The 22,059-nt window shown below is 41.5% G+C and overlaps 2 protein-coding genes across 2 annotated transcripts; both read left to right on the top strand.

Moving 5' to 3' along the window:
• The first annotated feature begins 14,938 nt into the window (after window positions 1–14,938).
• Window positions 14,939–17,740, top strand: LOC143622317 (29 kDa ribonucleoprotein A, chloroplastic-like). The gene is made up of 5 exons (XM_077093532.1): window positions 14,939–15,137; window positions 15,798–16,099; window positions 17,092–17,193; window positions 17,281–17,592; window positions 17,678–17,740. Exons 1-5 carry the CDS (start codon window positions 14,939–14,941, stop codon window positions 17,738–17,740), a joined length of 978 nt encoding a protein of 325 aa, XP_076949647.1.
• Window positions 17,741–18,852: 1,112 nt separating this feature from the next.
• Window positions 18,853–21,520, top strand: LOC143632809 (protein CNGC15b-like). The gene is made up of 7 exons (XM_077101263.1): window positions 18,853–18,998; window positions 19,080–19,530; window positions 19,614–19,820; window positions 19,886–20,178; window positions 20,283–20,394; window positions 20,489–20,725; window positions 20,817–21,520. The coding sequence occupies exons 1-7, from the start codon at window positions 18,970–18,972 to the stop codon at window positions 21,480–21,482; spliced, it is 1,995 nt and encodes a 664-aa protein (XP_076957378.1). The 5' UTR covers window positions 18,853–18,969; the 3' UTR covers window positions 21,483–21,520.
• Window positions 21,521–22,059: the final 539 nt, after the last annotated feature.

The following is a 22,059-nucleotide window of genomic DNA, read 5'->3' as shown; positions in this document are numbered from 1 at the left end:
GTGGATTCTCCATGAGGTTTTGGTAGTTTTCAACATAGTGATCAATTATGTTAAAACCACCAATTCCATCCTGGAGCTTCAAACAACGTAGTTCTCGACGTTCCCGCTATGCGGGGATGTTATTTCCGTTTCCGCAAGCATTGCCCAGAAGATCCTTCTTGGTTTCAATTCCCAGCGGAGCGCTAGGTATGTGAAGGGTTTTGCCTTAACACTGTACCTGCGCTCGTCTTACGGTTACTTTACTTCCAAGGTATTCCTGGCGTCAATTCCCTGCGGGTGCTAGGTATGTGAAGGGTTTTGCCTTTACACTGTACCCGCACCCGTCTTATAGTTACTTGGTTGCCGAGGTACTTGGCTTCAATTCCCTGCGGGTGCTAGGTATGTGAAGGGTTTTGCCTTAACACTGTACCCGCATCCGTCTTACGGTTACTTGTTCGCCAAGGTTTTCTTGGCTTCAATTCCCTGCGGGTGCTAAGTATGTGAAGGGTTTTGCCTTAACACTGTACCCGCATCCGTCTTACGGTTACTTGTTTGCCAAGGTAAGGGGGTATTTTCCCGCTTACTTTTTAATATTTTTAAATTTTGAATTTTGAAATTCGAAAGGTTGGTGGAAAGATAGGAACAGTCCAAACCTCTGAAACGTCGTGCGACAGTTTCTTCTGACTGTGTCAGGACGTGCAGGAAGTTATTGTGATGTGACATTATATGGTCATTCCAGACGCTTTTTTCGGCGCGTGGGCGCGATTTTTCGGGCGCGTGGCCGCGAAATTACTGGCACACGTCCTGTCAACAGCTGTTGCCAGCCTGCTTTTTGCCACGTGTCATAGTTTCATTGCACCTTAGATTTCTCTCTCCTCCGCATTAAATTCATCGCATTAATTGCGATTAGTATATAAAGGGGGAGAGGCCTCTTTGTAATCCACACTTTCACCTCTCTTCTTCTTCTTAGCGATTTCCGGCAAATACTCCCCTTTTCAGGCAAGCATTTTCCCGAAATCGCTTTCTTCTTTCTGCAAAATGTCTTCTCATGATGCTGAAGCTGTAGCCGATGATAGGAGTACTGCTGGCGAGTGCCAGTGTGCTCTACCTGTCGATCAGTACCAGTACATCGTCAGGAAGTTCATGCTTGAGTCTCTTGAGCCTGAGTTTCCTGAACCCCACCAGACTGTGTACGATGCCCCCAGTGGCAAGATCGGGGTATATGCTGCATTCTTTGTTTATGGGAACCTTAGGTTCCCGTTAACAAAGTTTGTGTACCGTGTCCTGGAGAGGCACGGTGTGCACCTGACCGAGTTGCATCCGATGGCGATTGCCAAGATCCGGCACTTCGAGTGGGTGTGCCGGATTCTGGGTATTGAGCCCTATGTGGACCGCCTGATGACATTCTATACTTGGAGGTGCATCCAGGGGTGGTACACCCTGACAACCCGTATTAAGGGTTTGAAGATCTGCGTGACCGAGCGCAGTCTTCGATCGTGGAAGCGGGAGTTCTTCTACATTTCTGCCCGCGCCATCCCCATTGCCATGAAGTTTAAGAAGGGTCAAGCGCTTCCGAGCCTTCACGCTTCCAGCTACCAGGAGGCGGAATGGTTCGCGAAGATATCCCGGGTCCAATCTCCGGTTTACCGGTTTGCGGAGTCCGGGATGGTGATGCTGGGGATGAGCCGGGTATGGAAGGAGGCGTCTCGGTTTCCCATCCTTCTCGAATACGGTTTGAACTCTATTCCTTATGGTATGTCTTGTCTTTCTTGCTGATATTAGTTTGTCTTCTAACTGTTTCTTTTCTTTCAGAGGGGAATGACTTGGAGTCGCTCCTGTACCCGCGGGAAGCTGACGGTCCCGTGCGGGTGGGCACTCGTGCTCTAGACGAGAATGAGTTGCCCATCCTGGAGCAAACGGCGGATCGGTTTGTGGAGGTCTATCCGCCGGGCCAAGAGATCCTGAGCCACCGGCGGCCAGGTAAGGCGATATTCTATCCTCAACCCCTCAATGCTGTACCCGCTGCTGGAATTCCTTACATCCTGTCTTCTTCTGAGGAATCCGCAGATGGTCCTCCGCTGGTGCGGAAGAAGAAGGCTGCCGGCGGGAAAGGGAAGGAGAAGGTGGCCTCCACAGCTGATCCGGTGCTTCTATCTGACACCGAGTCAGATAGTGAAGAGGTGGCGGGGAACCCCGGTGGTGAGAAGACCACTGCTCCGGAGGCTACGACTGTTACCTCCGGAGAACCAACGACGACGACGGTGACCGGCATCAAGAGACCGGCTCCATCGGGTTCATCCCCGCCCGTCCGTACGTTCAGGCTCAAGAAAACCCGTAAGTATAAACATTCTTCTTTTTGTAGATTTATCATACTTCATAAATTTATTAACACTTATCTTCTTGTGCAGGCGTGGATGTTGACGCATTCCAGGGTAGAGTGCCGAGTAGTACCTCTCCGCCGATGACGGTAGGCTTGGTCAGCCTACCTGAGGCGTCGACCCAGGCGCCTGCGCCTGCTCCCGCTGGTTCAGTTGCTCACTCTGAGCCGACTGTTCCAGCCGAGTTTACGCCACCGCCGGTCGTGAGTGCGATTTTTACGGCATCCTTCACTGAGCCGGCGGTTACGATTGCTGCGGATTCTGCGGCAGCGACTGCGGCGGCTGCCACCATGCCCCCGCCACCGGCACCGACGGCCGGCTCATCAGGTACGCATGGGAGTACTCGCCAATCCTTGCCACCTTCCCATCTGCCTGACCTTTTGGATGGGTTTCCTTTGGGTTCAGGTGATGGGTTCGGCGGCTATCGGCCTGTTATAGACCCTACAGGTGCGTAGGGTTCCTTTGGCCCTTTTTCACTTTTATTTTTTATCATCTTTTTCCTAACTGCTTTTTTGTTTTTTGCAGTGTCGGATTCCAATGAAGTGTATGTTCCGCGATGGAACATACGCCGAGGAACAACCCTTCGTACCCCTGTGGAGTGCGTGGACTGGGCTCGCCACGCTGCTCCTCATGGTGCGTTGAGGGAAGCCATGGCTAGCTACCAGGAGGGTAGGCTAACCAATGAGCTTCGGGTTCTCCAGGCCCGGATGCAGCCGCGCGTCGAGCTGCTTTGTCGTGAAAACGACAAGTTGAAAGCAGCTCGCGCCAAGGACGTATCTCAGGCGCGGGCTCTTCGGGAGGAGAACCAACGGTTGGCCGCAGCTGCTGCGGAGAAGGAGAAGGCCTTCAAGGCCCTCGAGGTTGAAGTTCAAGCGCGACTCGAGGCCCGCTCCAAGGCTGCCCAAGCTGTTAACGAACAGCTTCGGCTGGCTAAGGAGACTGCGAGGAACGCAACTGAGAGGGCCACCAAGGCTGAAGCCGTTGCTGAGCCTTTACGCGTGGAGAACGAGGAGCTCAAGGCCAAATTAGAGGCTCTCCAACGTGCTCATGATGCCTTGGCGATGGAAGATGCCAAGAAGCTCCAAGAGATCCTGGACCAGAGGGGCGTGCTTGACCACACCGAGCGGAAGCTTAAGGGCGTTGAAGAGGCTGCTGCAAAGGAAGTGCTACTTGCTAACCTCAACAAAAGCGAAGCTGAACGCGCCTGCACTCAAGCTCAAGCCGCCCTTCAAGAAGCTCTGGTTGCCAAGGAATGGCTTCTTCGAGAAGCGTTGCCTCAGGTATTTTAGCTTTGCCTTCACGCTTTCCTTTGCGACAGAAGTCTTACACTTGTACATTTTCTTTGTAGGTTGTGCATCGGGTCTTTTCAGAGACATCCTACGACGATGCTATGAGCGCAGCCCTCAACGCTTCTCACGAGGATGGGGAACGGGCTGGCTTCCTGCTTGGTCTAGGGTTCGTTGAGAAAGGCTTCCCGCCTTCCAACTTCCCTTTGTACAATGTTGATACTGAAGCCATATATGACCAAGCAGTAAATCAATACGCTGCCTTCCCGCATCCAGTGGTGGAGAAGGTGAACCAAGTAGCTGCTGCTGATGATGGGTTAGCTATCCTTAAAGCTTTTCTCGAACCGCCCCGTTCTTCTGATGGAGCGGGTCCAAGTGGAAGCGGCCCTGAAGCTTGATCCTGAAGATCCCTTCCCACTGTTAGGATAGTCTTGTACAGATGTATTTATTTTCCTTTCGTAGGCGGGTAGTTACCCGGCCATTCTTGTAATAATTCATTTGTGAAATATAAATCTTTTTGCGTATAAGATTGTTATTTCCTTCTTTGGGTTCCTTGCTTTATAAACTTATGACTTGCATACTTAGTTTAAATTAGCAATTTTCCAAGTGTTTAGAATAAGTTAACCTGTTGAACGTGGTTGATAATGGGTTAAAGTTTTGCTTCCTCTTTCGTGATTGTGCGGGTAGAACCGTCACTTGCACTTAGTAGGATGGCTAAACTTTAACCTTCATCTGACCTGCGTGTAGGTTTTCCTCATCCTTTTGAGGATAAGTTAACCTTTGAACGTGGTTGATAATAGGTGTGAAGTTTTGCTTCCTCTTTCGTGATTGTGCGGGTAGAACCGTCACTTCCACTTAGTAGGATGGCAAAACTTTACCCTTATCTGACCTGCGTGTAGGTTTTCCTCATCCTTTGAGGATAAGTTAACCTTTGAACGTGGTTGATAATAGGTGTGAAGTTTTGCTTCCTCTTTCGTGATTGTGCGGGTAGAACCGTCACTTGCACTTAGTAGGATGGCAAAACTTTACCTTTATCTGACCTGCGTGTAGGTTTTCCTCATCCTTTGAGGATAAGTTAACCTTTGAACGTGGTTGATAAGTGTGAAGTTTTGCTTCGTCTTTCGTGATTGTGCGTGTAGAACCGTCACTTGCACTTAGTAGGATGGCAAAACTTTAAGCTTATCTGACCTGCGTGTAGGTTTTCCTCATCCTTTGAGGATAAGTTAACCTTTGAACGTGGTTGATAAGTGTGAAGTTTTGCTTCCTCTTTCGTGATTGTGCGGGTAGAACCGTCACTTGCACTTAGTAGGATGGCAAAACTTTACCCTTATCTGACCTGCGTGTAGGTTTTCCTCATCCTTTTAAGAATTTTGTTTTGAACCGTTCGACGCGCGGTTGTCAATAGGTTAGTGTTCAGTTTCCTTTAATGATTCATGCGGATAGACCGGCACTTTCATTTAATGGGATAATTGAACTCTTTCCCTTCAACTGACCTGCGTGAAGGTTTGCCACGTTATTGGGTTCGTGCGGGTAGGACCGCCTTCCCACGCAACGACTTCACGTAATGTGAATGCCGTCACCAGTGTTGCATAGTTTAACCGTTCGACGCGCGGTTGTTGATAGGTTATTATTCAGTTTCCTCGTTATGATTGGTGCGGATAGACCGGCACTTTCATTTTTGGGTGCTGAACTTTTTCCCCTTCAACTGACCTGCGTGAAGGTTTGTCACGTTATTGGGTTCGTGCGGGTAGGACCGCCTTCCCACGCAATGACTTCACGTAATTATGCGGTGAAAACCGGCATATTAGTGTTCAGAAAAGTATAAATGTAAAATCATCAGCTTCGATGTTCTTAAAGAGAATCATTTCCATTAGAAGTGGCTCTTGGCCTTTTCTTTACAAATTGGAATTGATTTACATGCAAGCTGTGTAAATGAGCTCCCTTCCATTTTGTTGGGATGGGAGTGCCATCGAGCCGATACGCACCTGGTTCGGGATCTCGTTCTTTACGCAGCATGTAGTCTCGATATTGAAGCTGGAATTTTGATTCGTGTTTTCCCCAGCTGGGGTTCTACACGCACCCGCCTGCTCAGCCTTTATTGCGCCACGAGGTGCGCCAGCGTCCCATCTCTGACAAATGCTTCGACCATGTCTTTTACGTCTGTGCATTCTTCAGTGTTGTGGCCTTTTGTCTTGTGAAAGTCACAGTATTTGCTCCGATCAGCATCGTGACGATGTCGGATTATTGGAGGCTTTGGCCACGGGAGCTCTTCAGTGGCGAATATCTCAGTGACGCTTTTGCTGAGTGGCGTCCATCTGGAGTTCCGGTGCGGCTGTGCATTATCCCTTCCGCCCAATCGATGTTGCAAGCCGGATGAGGTGTCAAAGTTTACCCTTGACTGCCAAATGCCTTGCTTCCGCTTTTTATTTAGTCGGGCGGTGAGGACGTTGTCTTCTCTCGTCTTCTGAGTGTAGAGGTTTGTGCTCTGTGGGAGATCTCTACCCAGTTGCTTCTCCGTTTCCGCATAGCGTTTTGCTGCTGTCATGATGGCATCCCATGTGGATGGCATGCCATCTTTACCCGTTAGGGTGCGGATGAGCTCTGGGTCATGCGCGCCCTGGATGAAGGCAGCGCGAATAAGATCTTCGCTGATATTGCCCAAACTTAGCTTCTTCGAGTTGAAGCGAGTGATGAAGTTTGGGAGAGATTCATCTTCTTCTCGTATGCATTTGAGGATTGTCCATTGCTCCTCGGTATACTTCCGTTGCTGGCTGAAGTGTTGGCTAAACTTCTGCTGAAAGTCTGCCCAGTCGTAGATGTGGTTGACCGGTAGGCGATCAAACCAAGCTCTAGCAGCCCCAACAAGCGTCATTTGGAACATGTAACACCACGTGGGTTCCGTCCAATTGCTGACGGTTGCCCCTGCTATGAACCTGTTCAAATGATCGTCTGGATCAGATATACCGTCATATGTGCCTATGTTAGGCATTTGTTTGGCACTCTTTGGGGCGATTGCTTCCGCAATGTCCCTTGCAAATTTGGACGTTCCCGCATTTGCTACGTTTGGTCTGAACGTTTTGGAGAAGTCTCGTGGACTTCCACCTGTGCTTTTTGGTTTGAAGGCTTGTCCAAAATGCCTTTTCGGTTGGGATTCCATTTCCTTACGCTTCCCTTTTGCCCTATGGCGAGGGTTCGCGTCGGAGTCGGATTCCTCCGAGTCATCCTCCCAGTATTCGAATTCGTCGGCCTGTTGTACGGAACGCAAGCGTTCGTCCAACTCAGCCTGGAATTCCTTTTGTCGTGCCTCCGCCCATGCCTTAACTTCATCGAGAGTTTGGCGGGGGAGTCTTCGTTTCTCAAGCTGGGTATCAGTGGATCCCAGTAGGCGATCATTTACCGCACTTGCCCCAGCTTGAGTAACTGGGGTAGTGTTCGTAAAATTTACTTCACTTGTCCCGGCTTGGGTAACCGGGGTAGTGTTTGTAAAAACTGTGTTACCGGTATTCACCCCAGTAGCTGGGGTTGTGGTTACCGGAATTTCTCTAACCATCTTTATAGAAGTTTGAAAAAACTGGAGAAAAATAAAGTTTTAGCTTTATGCACGGATGGCGCCAATGAAGAAACACTAACCGAACCCCGGGCAGATTACTGGTAACCTGGGGGTTGGAGAGATGTTTCCCACGAGGGGTTAGACCCTGAGAAGATGGTTCTTCTGATAACCTGCAAAACAGACACCGTGAGCTTGTCACTGAGAAGGGGGGGGGGGTTCCTCCTTGTGACCACCCTCCGGCGTGAGAATCAGACTAGATTGCTCTTTAAATATAAATGTATATTAAGAGATTGCTAGAGCAGATATCAGGTATAATATGATGATAATGTGATAAGATATGATAAGATGAGATGGTCATACCATTTGTGGTATTTATAGCCGAAGGTAGGTTTCCAAGGAGGTATGGCCGGCTGCAACAGTGTTCCTGTTCCACCAACAGTAGCCTACGCACGTGTCCTGCTGGTAGTTGGTGGGTAGGTAGCGGCTGATAGTGACCAGACCTGCTGTATACTATTCCTTTCCCACCAACTGCCGGCTACGCACGTGGTATGACAAGAGTTGGTGAGTAGGCAGCGGCTAATAGTGACATACAGTGTAGGAGTATGCTGCTCGCCATACTGTTGTCCATAAGCTGTCGTATCTTTAGTCAGATCTTTTTCCCATACCTCGTCAGGTACAGTACAGAAGATCTTCCTGTATCGTACGGACTGGCTTATTTGGGCGGGAGTATTCCCCCTCCCGCCCTTGTGCGGGATTGTTCCCGGCTTCGCTCATTCCTTCAGGTGACACTGAATGATGGAGAGCTAAGTGCCTTGTGCGTGTAGCCTTGCTGCGCGGGTGGCCTTCCCTAATGGCTTGTATCCGAGGCTGCGGGGACAGGCGGAGTCCTTCACCATTGGGAGGCATTTCCTGCGGGAACAGCTTGCGTACTGCGCGTAAGGACGTCACGTCTCTGAGCATGGTTGGTCATGCGGATCCAGTTGGTTTCTGCGCAGACGTCCCTGTTCAAGGTGAGTCTTGCGGGTCCAACTGGGCTCTGCTGGGACCTACCTCTTCACTTGCGTATGGTGGAAGAGTGGGTGAGTTTCCTAGTGACTTCATTCTGTTTCTACGTTGAATACTGAATAGTCTCCACTCTCCATCACCCAAATAAACATGAAATTTCCCTTATAAAAGTATGTGGAATGTGTTGGAATTTTTGTTCTTTTTTTCTTTCTTAATTTTGGTATTTTTCATGGTTTATATGAAGATAAAATCTTAGTGTTATAATCATGTCTAAGAAAACCCATCAGTTATTAACAGGTATTAAACTTAAAAGTTAAATTATGTTATACATCTTTAATAGTAATTTATACGGTATAAATAGATATAGACTTGATACATCTATATCTATATCTATATCTATTTATCTATCTATCTATATGTATCTATATCTGTACTCTATATAATTATTTATTAAGAAATTATACGTCTCGCTCTCAACCAGATTGCTTGAATTCTAAATAGTGAGCTCTCATCATTTGACCTAATTACTTCAATTCTAAATGTTTTGCTCGTGAACAAGTCGAGACGGATGATATTCAACAATTAGACATTGACACAAAGTCCCAGACAGGGGTGTTCAAAAGTATCCGAATCCGTATCCGAATTATCCGATAATCCGTATCCGAACTATCCGAAATTTCGGATATCCGAAAATTCGGATTTGGATAGCATTTTTTAGATTTTTCGAATAGTTCGGATATCCGAACTATCCGAAATATTAAATTTAATATATTTTTTAAATTTTAATATATACCTTATGGGCTTATGTAACCTAATTTTGAAACATACAGACATACGACATTCACTTTCTCTCAAAGCCTCAGCCGTCACCCTTACTTTGGTCTCCGATCACCGCCTTCTTCCGCCGCTGCACCATCTTCACGGCTACAGTCACCGCCGCCGGCGCTATCCATCACCTGTCACCACCTTCGTCCGTCGCAATCACTCTTCTTTCTGCACCAAATCCACCACGGCTCCACCTTGATGAGACATGTTAGGTTTCTATTGGTTTGTTAGATTGTTAATTACATGTTGATATATTGTTAATTACAAATTTGTTTCAAAGATTGTTAGTTGTATGACAAATTATTAGTTGTTTGCTTGTATTACAGATTGTATCATGGATTGTTGGATTGCAAAACCTTTGTGTTTAGGTTGTTGGATTGTATGTTTTCTCACTTGCAAGTTTAATTTAATTTTAAAACAGGTTTTTTTTTCAAGATTTGTTTTTCGGATATCCGAACCACTATCTGATCGGATATCCGAAATTTTGGATTCGGATTCGGATAGTGATATCCACTATCCGAAGGATCGGATATCCGAAGTTCGGATATCCAGTTTTGAACACCCCTAGTCCCAGATTACTAAAGGTCTTGGAGCACATCACATTCGGCTTTTACTTGGCAAGCTTGGCGTTTGTAACCTTCACGGTCCAGCTTAAGGAGGAGTATTAAAATCATGATTCTCTCTTAATGTTGTCATATATATTTTTTCCATATATATTGTCATTTATTTAGGAGTTGATAAATTTTCCATATTATTTCTTGTAACCTTGTTCAACATGATGTAAGACCTATAGAATTCCGTAATCTATCATAATATTTAGTTATATACCCGAACACAATAGAAATGAAACATATCGCGAGGACAACTTAATTACGATCTTATTAAGACTTAAATAAACTTTTACAACGGTCACATAAACATGCTTCCAATAAGTGTTTCATTTTTTTAACAATCTAGCTATAATTTAATAATCGTGTTTTTATTTTTTATTTTTTATTTTTCTTGATTTATAAGTAAAATTGTCTCTTGGATCTTGCATGATTCACATGTCTTTCCACATTATTCGGATCTTAAAAACTTTGTGCATCTTAAAATACAAAACAAATATGAGTTCGTGATACGCGAGTTACATATAAATACAGCACATCAACAATCAAGAAATATTAATTTACTATATGTAATTATGTACCTAAAACTCTTAGTTTATAGTGTTTGAAAATCCAGATAAAATAATCTTTTAGCACTCTGAACTATCAAATTTTGTTTAGAAGAAATAACCAATACATTTAGTCTAGATTAATAATCATTAGTAAAATCTAGGGGTAAGAAAAAATGGATTAACCAAACAGAAATCCTATTAAATAGAACTGAAAATAATCAGCATGAACTAATAACCGATAGTTTGTTTCTTTTATTCCTTTTGAAAATCGAAAATTACGGTTTAGTTATACCTCGTTTTAAAACTGAACACAACCGCACCAAACTTGTATGAATGTGTACTGTTTAATTATTATTACTATATAATAAAATACAAGTTTGGTTTCGCTTGAGCACCTATTGAACCAAGTGGCACGATATCAATGGATCACGTCATTTTCTATATTTTTTTATTTTTTATTAGGTTTTAATTCCGATACGGTAATGTAATGTAAGTAACGAAAATTGATTAAATTCGAGTCGACTCACCATTGCAACAATCAGGACCAACAACACTTGAGTTTTACAAACGTTTGAGTTTTACCTATTCACCTCTGCAACGCATGGGACCGATAATACTATGGTTTTATCGACGTCCGAGATTCAATGTCCGGGTTATACCGACCGAATAAAATTCGTCTTAAATATTTTAGTTTTTTTTATGTGTTAATTCGACATATTAATTTTTTGGGTTTAATTCTGATACCGTTATGAGCGTAACCGATACCGAGCGAATAGTCGACTTGCCGTCACAAGTCGTAGCACTCGTGTTTAACCAACGCCCTGGTTTTGCCAACCGAATATCACATTGTTTTAAATATGTTAATGTTTTATAATACGCTATACGAGTGCCACTACTTTTTTTAGTACATTTTCAATATGTTAATTTTGACGAATTTATTTTTATGTTTAGTTCTGGTACCGCGACGAAGGTAGTTAGTACCGACTAAATTTGTGTTGACTCGACGTTGCAATGACTAAGTTTTACCGACCAAAGTCGACACGCAACACGCGCAGGAAAGCATCGTTACTGTTACGAACTTTTTAGTATATTATTTCTATCTATACGAATGTTGCTAAAAATTGGGGGGGGGGGGGGGGGGGGGGAGGGTTCCTGGTGGCACCGCTCAGTCACATCACTCATCAGTCATCCCCCTCTGTCATGTTGCGACTCCCTAGAAGCCCAATGATCAACCTTAGTCACATTCAATCGATACGTATCAGCATCATGTCCCTTTTAAAAGTATTATTCGATCGATATTTATCAGTATCATGTCCCTTTTAAAAATATTTATTGGATTTTATAAGTTATAAATGGTTGATTTCGCTTAACAGACAAGCATACGATCTTACTTTAAGGCTACTAATGGTAGCAGGAAAGGTTAAAAACGAGAAATCTCGTGATATAACCATCTGATCTCACGCCACCAAAGACCAAATTATATATAAAAAAAATATCATAACAAAAGCAATAAACTTTATTTTGGCTGTGGTGTATTGAAACTTATTTATTATTAAATTGTCAACTTGCAAATACGAGGGTACTTTTTCTTTATTAACACATGGACGATATATTTAATTTTAGCATATCACATGTTGGTTTCTGAACTCCGTATAGAGTCAATGACGCGTTGATCCGTAATGAGTTCAATAATACTGACTACATGAGGGTCACAAACTCCAAAACTCTATATTAAAAAAAAAAAAAAAAAAAAAACTGGAAACTATGCGCCATATACATCACATATAAGGGGGTGTTTGGTAGAGGGATTTGATTGGGGAGAAATGGAATTAGAAATATTTCTTTTGTTTGTTTTCCACTTTTCATTTCTATTTCTCTTTCTATTTCTCTAAAACTAGAGAATTCCATTTCTCTTTAAAACAAAGAGAAATCCATTTCTCAGCAGCCTCCTCATAGCATGTCACCACCTCGTCTCCGGCCACCACCCCGTCTCCGGCCACCACCTCGTCTCCAAGTCTGCAACCGCCACCTCGTCTCCAAGTCTGCAACCACCACCCCGTCTCCGCCGTTCGCAGTGGTGAACACAGAGATGGTAACCGGTTGTAGCTTGCAGGTGGTACGGGTGAACGGAGATTAGGGTTTCAAGTGGTGGTTCGTGGTAGGTTAGGGTTTTCAGATGGTCGGGTGATTGTGGTCGCAGGTGGGTGACAGTGGTGGTGGAAATCGGCGGTGGTCGCAGGTGGCTTTTGATTATCATCATCATCATCATCGCCACCACAACCACCACCACAAAATCTCCAAAGAGGCAGTGATGACAGATCTGAGACTCCTTTTTCTATATCTTATGTTCCAAAAATTTGAATCTTTTTAATTTCTTGTGTACTGTGGTTGAAGAAGGGGATTTGGTGGCGGCAGCCGGTGGTAGTGGGCTGTGGTTGAAGAAAGGGCTGTGGTGGTGGTGCTGGTGGTGTGGGGCTGTGGTGGTGGGGCTGGTGGTGGTGGTGGGGCTGTGGTGGTGGTGCTGGTGGTGGTGGGGCTGCGGTGGTGGGTGGTGTCAGGTTGGGTGGAGGTGGGGTTGGGTATGGTAGAGTTCTCTGTTTATTTTCTCGTGTACCAAACAAGAGAAATGATTCTCATTCTTCATACCAATTCTCTTTCTCTACAATTCCATTTCCATTTCTATTTTCTCTCCTTTTCCATTCTCTGTACCAAACACCCCCATTTAGAAGGGATATGCTTGGCGATACAGATGAGTTTTATTATTATTATTATTATTATTATTATTATTATTTTGTTATTTCTTCATTTTTATAAACAAAAGTTGTAATATATTTAAAAAAAATGTATCAAAAATTTTATTTTTTTAATAGAATCTAAGAACTTATATGGTTTGAAGAGTTAAATACACTTTTCGCTCTTTAAGTTTAATCCATTATCAACTAAGGTATCACACGTGTCACTCCCTCCCCGTTTCTCACATGTTACGCCCTTTAGGTTTCCACGTAGGTTTCCAATCCACGATCCTCTTCTAATGTGGGCTTGATTGATATCGACAAGTTCTTAGTATACGAGATGGATGTTCTGATGCATATATGAGGTTACAAGGAATACTCCAAGAAAGTTGTAGTTGGGGTGGCATGAAATGGGACAATCTAATGGAAGTGGACAACGGGCATACAATGATACAAATTTCGTATGGGTTTATTGTCACAAGTGTAAAATTATGTGGTATTTAGGTGTAAAAAATGTTGTTAAAGAAACTACCAAGTATACTGCTTATAGTTGATTAAAGTCCGAGGAGGTATTAATGATCAACGCTTAAACCTCATCGACTTAAACTTCATGAGAAACCGATGGAGATGTATAGAGCCGTTTAAACCGCTCGTCAATCGAACTCGCTCGTTGCTCGCTTGGAAATTGCTCGAAACATGCTCGTTCGGTTTTTCGCTCGATTGTAAAGGAGCCGCTCTGCTCCGTTTGATTTGTAAACAAGCCAAGCAACGAGCAAAGGTCTGCTCGGTTTAGCTCTAATATTTTTAATTTATTATATAAACAAATATATAAATATATAGACAACACACATAAATATAAGTATAAATTTTTTTAAACCCTTTAAAATTTTTTCAATTCCATCAATTTTATAGTTTTATTTGTTCAATTAACGTTTTCAAAATACCAGAAGTTTGTTTACATGTTCATTATATATCAATTTAAATATATTTCTCATAAAAATTACAACACATTACACCTTTGTCTAAAACTACTAATTTGTTTACAAAATAGTATATTATTTACAACATTCAAACTTGTTTGTTATTGAAAATTTTAAAGTGAAAAAGAAACAAATAATGCTCGAAAATCGCTAGACTTTCGATTGAAAAATGCTCGATTCGATTTTGGCTCGTTTCGGTTTTCACTCGATTCGAATTTCAGCCATTCGGTTTGGTGCGATTATAAACGAGCCAAGCCTTCGTTCGGTTCGACTCGGCTTGGCTCGTGAACAGCCCTAGCCTAATGGTGTAAGTACAAATAGTGGGCTGGAAATTTATAAAGAAGTGTGCTTAATTAAAATACATTTTGGGCTTAGGCTGATGAATGGGCTTAGAAGTTTACAGGATGTCTGTCCGTCTATCGACTAGTTTTTGGTTTTGAGGGCACAATTCCTTGGCCCAAATTAGTCTTGGTGCTAATAAAATTTTGAAAACAAACATACATATGGTTTGTTCTTGATGATGGTTAACTTAAGGGTCAAGTGTGTATGGATTGGCCCATATGGCTCCAAGTCCATGTATATTCAATTTATGATTGGTCCATATGGCTCACAAGGTTTGCTGATTATGATGATTCATAGAGTCTATGTTTGGCCTTCGGCTTAAGAAAGAATGTTATTTTGATATTCTAGATAAAGCTAAAAGTTATTTTGATTCCAATGTGACATAATTGGCTTGTCTCCATAGAAAATCCACTGAGGCTGTTCTCTATGAAGGGGCTTTAAAGCCCCTTCACGTAGGAAATGAGGCTTCGAAGCCCTTCTCCATAGCATCCTACTGTGGTTTAAAGCCCATTTACTGCCCCATTATATATACACACACACACATATGTATGTATGTGTGTGAGAAAGTGAGTCCCCCCCCCACCGAGCGCCCCCGGCGGTGTTCAAGCCCGACCAAGCGCCCTTGGACACCCATAGCGACCCATCTGAATAAGTTTCTTACTAAGTGTAAAGATGATAATTTGAGACTTTGAGAAAAATGCCATGAGTTTGTACTTTGAAGATGATGCGAATAAGAATGATATAAGAGGAGTGGTAGTTGAAAAAGAAAGAGATTTGAGTGAATCCTTAATTAGTGGAAGAAATAGTGATATTAATGTGAAGAATGATGGTCTTGGAAATGATTTTGGACGACAAACATCAATTGGACAACATTCCAAGCTAAAACTTAAAAGGAGAGAAAGTGAGTACATATAGGCAAGACGTAAGAGAGTATAAGAAAAGATGAACGTCAAATGCACTACGCTTGGTGCATAGTTCAACCGTCCCTAATACTTGACAAGTTTGAGAAACCGAACAAGGTCCCTAATTCTAGTTGAAAATGGTTCGGTTTTGCCGTTTTGGTGTTATAAGCTCAACTATAAAGTTTCAAATTTGGTTATGGTGTTCCAAGCTATGTTCTAAACAACTGCAACATAAATTCAAATGCTCAAAGCTAGAACCTAATAAATAAAATATAGAAATAAAGGTATAAAATCTGAAAAAAAACACACACACACACACAAACATACAAGGTTCAGTTCGATTTCTATCAAAGTCAGTTATTGAGGACACATTCACCATAACCATAACCGACTAGTTGGCTAATCAGATTCAGTTAACCATCACCACCTGTAATGCTTATTAATTTCGTTGGTGGTTCAGTTTTTGGTTATGATTAGGAGTTTCTCAGCCTACCCCGGTAGAGAAAAATCACAAAATATCTTTGCATCTATGATTACAAGATAAGTTCTTAATGGGTCGGGTGGACCCATACCATGACCAAACTATCAACCCCCATCTCAAAAAAGACACTTAAACCTTAGCCATAACATAACCGCGATCATGTCTTGTTCATATACAGTTTGCTTTCATCATCTTCTCTCATTAACTTCCCTTACAACAACAAGCCTATCTAATAAGTCACCTTCACTTGTCATCTTGCCTTCCTCCATTAAACCACCTAAACTCTTGTCATCTTCTTCTTGGTTCGTCCGACTTGCCACGTCGTCTTTCGACTTGTACGAGGATGAAGATGAGGAACAGCGACAGGCCGCCAGTTATTCAGCTGAGCTTAAACTTTATGTGGGAAACTTGCCGTGGAATGTTGACAGTGCGGCTCTTGCTGGGTTGTTTCAACGCGCTGGGAATGTTGAGATGGTTGAGGTACAATTTCACTTCACTTCACTTCACTTCACTTCATCTTTTATTATTAAATAACTAGTTTTTCTATATTTTTTTGGATTTTAATTTTATTTATTTTTAGGATTTGATTATGAAAGGATTTCACGTATAAATGAGATGGTATAACCCGATTTAAAAGCTATCTAGGTTTGGTGCAACTCATAACCAACTTATTTTTTTTACTATAAAATTGTTTATTAATTATAATAATATCTTTTTTTTAATAAAAAATCGGATATTAATTTTTAGTATATCCGTATTTTATAAGATTTTCATATCAATTAATTATTTGATAAGATTAATTGATAATTTAATGAGATGTTATAACCCGTTTAAGGGCTATCTGGGTTTGGTGAGACACATATCCGTGAAGTCGGGTTAAATACATAAGAAACCTCCATTTATAAATAAAACAATCTAGTGAATTGAGAAAATGTAGGGACGTTTCGTTTATATATATATTTAAGATTAAACTAATTCTAAAACTTATCCTTTTCGTTTACTAGTACTTTTATTTTGATGTTTACATCTTTCATTCTCAACTTACATTTTTGTCATCCAGTAGTTAGTTTGTCGGTTTTCAGTTAATAACCAAAACCAAACTTGGGCTAAAATTTTTACATGAAACGGAGATATTGAAGCTAGAAATATAAAAAAATATGAATGGTTTGGTTCAGTTCGGTATGGCTAATTTTGGTTAACGAGGATACACAAAAAATACAACCGATAAGCGATTTTTTGGTTAATTTCGGGTGGTTTTTGGTTCGGTTTTGGTGGACGGTTCAGTTATTATTGACGCTTTAGCATTTTTAATTTTTTATTAGTTGGTTAGCTTTATTATTATTATTATTATTATTATTATTATTATTATCATCATCATCATCATCATCATCATCTTGTACTATATAAAGATATCTGGTTTTCAGTTATTTAATACACAAAAATGTATAAGTATAATCTTGTCATTGTTTTAGGTTGTTTATGATAAAGGTAGCGGAAGAAGCAGGGGTTTCGGGTTTGTGACTATGTCAGCCGTCAAAGAAGTTGAGGCGGCTACTCGACAGTTTAATGGCTATGTAAGTAAACCAGACTGAAATCACATTTTCATTTATCTTGACACCAGATAATTTTATATAAATAAAATGTAAACATTGTAATTACAGGAGCTGGATGGGAGGCAGCTGAGGGTGAATTCGGGGCCACCTCGGAGCAAAGATCAGTCTTTGTCAAGAGGGCAAAGAGATGGTGGTCATGGTGGAGTGAAAGGTTTCGACAGCACGAATAAGGTTTATGTTGGGAACCTTGCATGGAGTGTGGACAATTTGGCTCTTGAAACATTGTTTCAAGATCAAGGGAATGTTATGGAAGCTAGGGTGGTTTATGACCGGGATAGTGGTCGGTCAAAGGGTTTTGGTTTCGTGACGTATGGTTCGATGGAGGAGGTTAATAAAGCGATTGATTCGTTGGATGGACTTGTAAGTATATATATGTTAAGTTTCATGTTTGTTTGTTTGTTTGATGTGTTTGGTTTGTTGAATGTTGTTGTGATATGTTGTGCAGAATGTTGATAGTAGAAGTATCAGAGTTAGTCTTGCTGAAGCTAGACAGAGGCCTCAGTTTTAACATAACTAGCGTGTTGTGGTTAACTTTGTTTAACTAATATTTAAATAAAAATAAATAAATAAATAAATAAATGTGTGTATTTGAATATGATTGGTGAGTTTAAAGTGAACCCCACCCACCAGAAGGTGATAACGACGCTACAAAAATGGCGGTGGAGGGCATTTTAGTGTTGGGCGCCATTTGATGCTGACTAGGCATGTAACGCCTTTTCTTTTGCTCCACAACAAAGAGCCTTAGGACAAAGCGTGTATGCCGTTTGCCACATGGTCCAACCAGTTTAGACGTTTCAGTCTATTACTCATATATCGGGGTGCCAATTTCCAACACGACATAAAAATTATCAGGTTTTGGGTTGTCATATCTAGTTGTTTAATTAACCTTGTTGTGTTCGTACTAACTTGTTTAACATGTTCAATTGAAAAGGACGACCACTAACCTCTTTAGTTAAATAGGTTGATCGGTCAACCTGCTTATGATCCATTTAACTCAATTATTAGTTTATTACAACCTACCAGCCTAATTGATACGTTTAGTCGTTTACAACTTGATTAATGCCAACCAACACTTCTTACTACTTTGACATGTTTAGATAAATAGCTCAAAGGGGTCGTGTTTGGGTTACACGATTATAAGCGTGTTTAAGGTAGGGTCACTGTTTTTCTACATAAACGGGTCGTATTCAGGTTGAACAATTCAGCCCGCCAACCAAACAAGATTGACACCCCACTTGATGCCCGTAAGCGGTAACCAAGTTATGCTCTTTTCAATTTTGGCCCGTTCGGCTTTTGCAGCCCGTGTGTTGCTGTCCCACTTATTTAAGTATGAGTCGAGTCTATGTGTAATGAACTTGTTTAAGACAACGAACAGAATTCAAAGAAATATGCTTTTGTTTGTATTTTGCCATCTATGATGAGTTTTGTTTCCAGTTTTCAATAATCCTTAATATAAAACTATTAAACATAAAACTATAAAATTCAAAAGTAATAAAAGACAAGACCAAGGATCTTCTGTTGAGGTTGGCATCCTTCAAAATGATCACCAATATACCCTTTCTTAGTATATAAATATATGTTCATCGTCTTTCGAAATTCTTATTTAGTTTCCAGCATTTTTGTAATCATGAATTTATTCAAGCAAAAATAAAGCCAGCTGCCATTTTCATCAAATCAAAGATCAAATCCATAATCTGCATCAAGCAGTCATTTCAGTAGCCTGAGGCCCCGAGCAAAATGGACACAGATTCACCGAAAGTTTCCAGGTTTGCGAAAACTTAAAATGTAACACATATGATCACACAAACTTTGTTTCTTAAATCATTGATTCTTATTTAACTTCTCAGATTTGAGATCGAACAATCTCCTTCAGTTAGGAACCGGCGTGCATTAAGTCAAAGCTTAACCCGAGTGTTCTCCGAGGACTACAAGAAGATCAAAGGGAGCATATTTGATCCCCGAGGCGAGCGTGTGAAGAAATGGAAGAGGTATTTCTTGTTGGCTTCACTTATTTCCATTGCCATTGACCCTCTTTTCTATTACTTGCCCGAAGTAGACGAGGACGAGATGTGCATGGATGAAGATACTTCCTTGAAGATAATTCTTACCGTCATTCGGTCCATAGTCGACATGTTCTACATGTATCATATCTATGTTCGGTTCAGGACCGCGTATGATGCACCTTCGACCCGTTTGTTTGGAAGAGGAGAGCTCGTTTTGGACCCGTTTAAGATCTCTCAGAGGTATCTCAAGAGAGACTTTACACTTGATTTGCTTGCAGCTCTTCCTATTCCACAGGTAAGAGTTTTTATATTATTCTGATAATGATTTTTGTACATGTTTATGGATCTATCGAGTTGGATGATATATTAATATTTCAGGTAATGACATGGCTCCCGTTTTTCGACAATTCAGAAATGATGAGCACGAAGATCAGCGTACTATACTTCATCATGATCCAGTTCTTCCTGAGGCTTTATCTTGTATTTAAACTTACATCTCATCTAACACAAGAAACCGGTGTGGTGGCTGAATCAACATTAGCAGGAGCTGTTTATAACATACTCCTCTTTCTGTTAGCAGCCCATGTATGTTCGTCTTCTTCGCGTGTTTTAATCTCTTGTCCCAACCGTTGATCTTTGTGATTTTGAAGGTTTTTGGAGCCTGCTTTTACCTTCTAGCAATTGTGAGGCAAGGAATGTGTTGGAAAGAAGTATGCAATCTTGAAGAACCGGGCTGCGGTGAGAGATATTTCAACTGTCGGTTCCTTCATGAAACGGGCCGGGCCTCATGGTATCAATCAAGCAATATCACCATCATGTGTGGACGCGGAACAGATTTTTTTGAATACGGGTTGATTTCTGATGCGGTAGACTTTGGAGTTGCATCATTGGAGTTCTTCACAAAATATTCTTATTGTCTTTGGTGGGGACTCAGAGCTTTAAGGTAATAAGTAATAAGTAATAACTAACAAACAATGTTTTTATCTTTGGTGACAAACCATAATCTTAAGATTAAAGTTGTTAAATGTTAAACATGACTGTTTTCAGCTCGAGAGCGGAGGAGGTTCAAGCGAGTACATTTTTTGCCGAAACACATTTTTGCATAATCATTTCGCTTACCGGATTGTTGCTTCTTGCCATGATTATTGGCACCATGGAGGTAAATTTTTACTGTTAAGTTTTTACATTGTTATAAACCAAGCGCATTATTTAGTATGCGTATTGATCAGTCGATTTAACATGAAAATAAACAGACATACATTGAATCAAGAACCGAGAGGCTAGAAGAGTATAGAATCCAACAAATGGATACAGAAGAATATATGAACCATAGGCAACTGCCACACGAAATGAAGGAACGCGTGCGCAAACACAACCTTTTCAAATGGATTAAGTATAGGAATGTTGAAGAAGAAGCTATTATGGAGTCCCTTCCGATGGATGTTAGAAGAGATATTAAACATCACATATGCATCGAACTAGTTAGACGAGTAAGTCCACCGATACCTTCACAATAAGTCACATATTACTTGAATATCAAGTGGCACTTTACATATAAATATATAATACAAAACTTAACAGGTTCCATTGTTTGACCAAATGGATGAGCGCACGGTGGACGCAATATGTGACCGGTTAAAACCTGTTATCTGCTCATCCCAAACATGCTTACTTCGCGAAGGAGATCCAACCAATGACATGTTTTTCATCATGCATGGTCAGCTAGATTCCTACACTACAGACGGAGGTCGAACGGGCTTCTGGAACCAGTGCCAGATTGGGCCCGGGGACTTCTGTGGGGAGGAACTGCTGACGTGGGCCCTAGACCCACGTTCAACAGCCATCCTCCCCTTGTCCACGCGGACAGTCACATCAGTTGGTGATGTGGAAGCATTTGCTCTTTCTTCAGAGGACTTGAAATTTGTTGCGACACAGTTTCGCAAGCTGCATAATAAGAAACTGAGGCATACGTTTAGGGTCCACTCGCACCAGTGGAGGACGTGGGCTGCTTGTTATATACAAGCTGCGTGGAAACGGTATAGAAGACGGAAGTTGGTTAATATGCTCAAGGCTAAAGAGAATTATAACAAAGTGAATGTTAATGAGCAAAGCAGGAATAAAGCAAGGATTAGGGAGACCGGATTGTCTTTGCATACAAAGACGGCTAAAAGAAGTGAGATATTTGAATCTGATGATATTATTCGTACCCCGGTCCCAAAGCCAAGAGATCCTGACTATTTTGATTGATGGTTTGTGGATCGGGTCGTGTTTTTGGTAATAATAATGCATGTGACTCGCGCTTGTTTTTGTTAGAATGGTCATATAAGTGTAACAACATTCTTGTAATACAATGTTACTGAAGCAAAGCTCAGATTCATATGATTTCTTGGTCTGCATCTATAATTATATAATTCTATAGATATCTTCTGTTGCCAAGTTAGTTCACATGTCGCATTCCCTTTTGATCATTAATGGCGTAGAGTGGAAACAAGGAGTTGTCTCGAGAGGAAATTGACATCTTATCGAATTCTAAAACCGTTACATCAAGCCCTATTTTTATATGCGACGGTTAAATATGGCAGGCCGAGTTAAGTTTAGAAAACCGAAAGACACTGACCAAGTGACTTGTTAATAAATAATAATAATGGGGTTAGGCGTGATGGGTGCATGGACCACTATAACATAACATTCTAAGATAAACCAATTTTATTTTATAGCATTGAAACAAAAGCAAATTCTTAATGAGGTAATGATTGCTCCCATAGATAAAGATGCTTCCATGTCTTACATTGGAATGACATGTTCACACTCATCTAATAAAAAC

This window comes from Bidens hawaiensis, unplaced genomic scaffold (genome assembly GCF_021521415.1).
Source record: "Bidens hawaiensis isolate Kalapana, Puna unplaced genomic scaffold, B.hawaiensis_p1.1 tig00000055_1, whole genome shotgun sequence".
Classification (NCBI taxonomy): domain Eukaryota; kingdom Viridiplantae; phylum Streptophyta; class Magnoliopsida; order Asterales; family Asteraceae; genus Bidens; species Bidens hawaiensis.
Note: the sequence above shows the minus strand (reverse complement) of the source record. Positions and strands in the feature narration are given on the sequence as shown.

What these genes read in the sequence shown, in the direction of transcription:
- LOC143622317 (XM_077093532.1), top strand. Translation starts at nt 14,939, where the DNA reads ATGAGTTTGTACTTTGAAGATGATGCGAATAAGAATGATATAAGAGGA. An exon ending in GGAATGTTGAGATGGTTGAG is followed by an intron (nt 16,100 to 17,091) that starts GTACAATTTCAC and finishes TCATTGTTTTAG; the next exon opens with GTTGTTTATGATAAAGGTAG. An exon ending in CTCGACAGTTTAATGGCTAT is followed by an intron (nt 17,194 to 17,280) that starts GTAAGTAAACCA and finishes TTGTAATTACAG; the next exon opens with GAGCTGGATGGGAGGCAGCT.
- LOC143632809 (XM_077101263.1), top strand. Translation starts at nt 18,970, where the DNA reads ATGGACACAGATTCACCGAAAGTTTCCAG. An exon ending in TCTTTCTGTTAGCAGCCCAT is followed by an intron (nt 19,821 to 19,885) that starts GTATGTTCGTCT and finishes GTGATTTTGAAG; the next exon opens with GTTTTTGGAGCCTGCTTTTA. An exon ending in GCATCGAACTAGTTAGACGA is followed by an intron (nt 20,726 to 20,816) that starts GTAAGTCCACCG and finishes AAAACTTAACAG; the next exon opens with GTTCCATTGTTTGACCAAAT.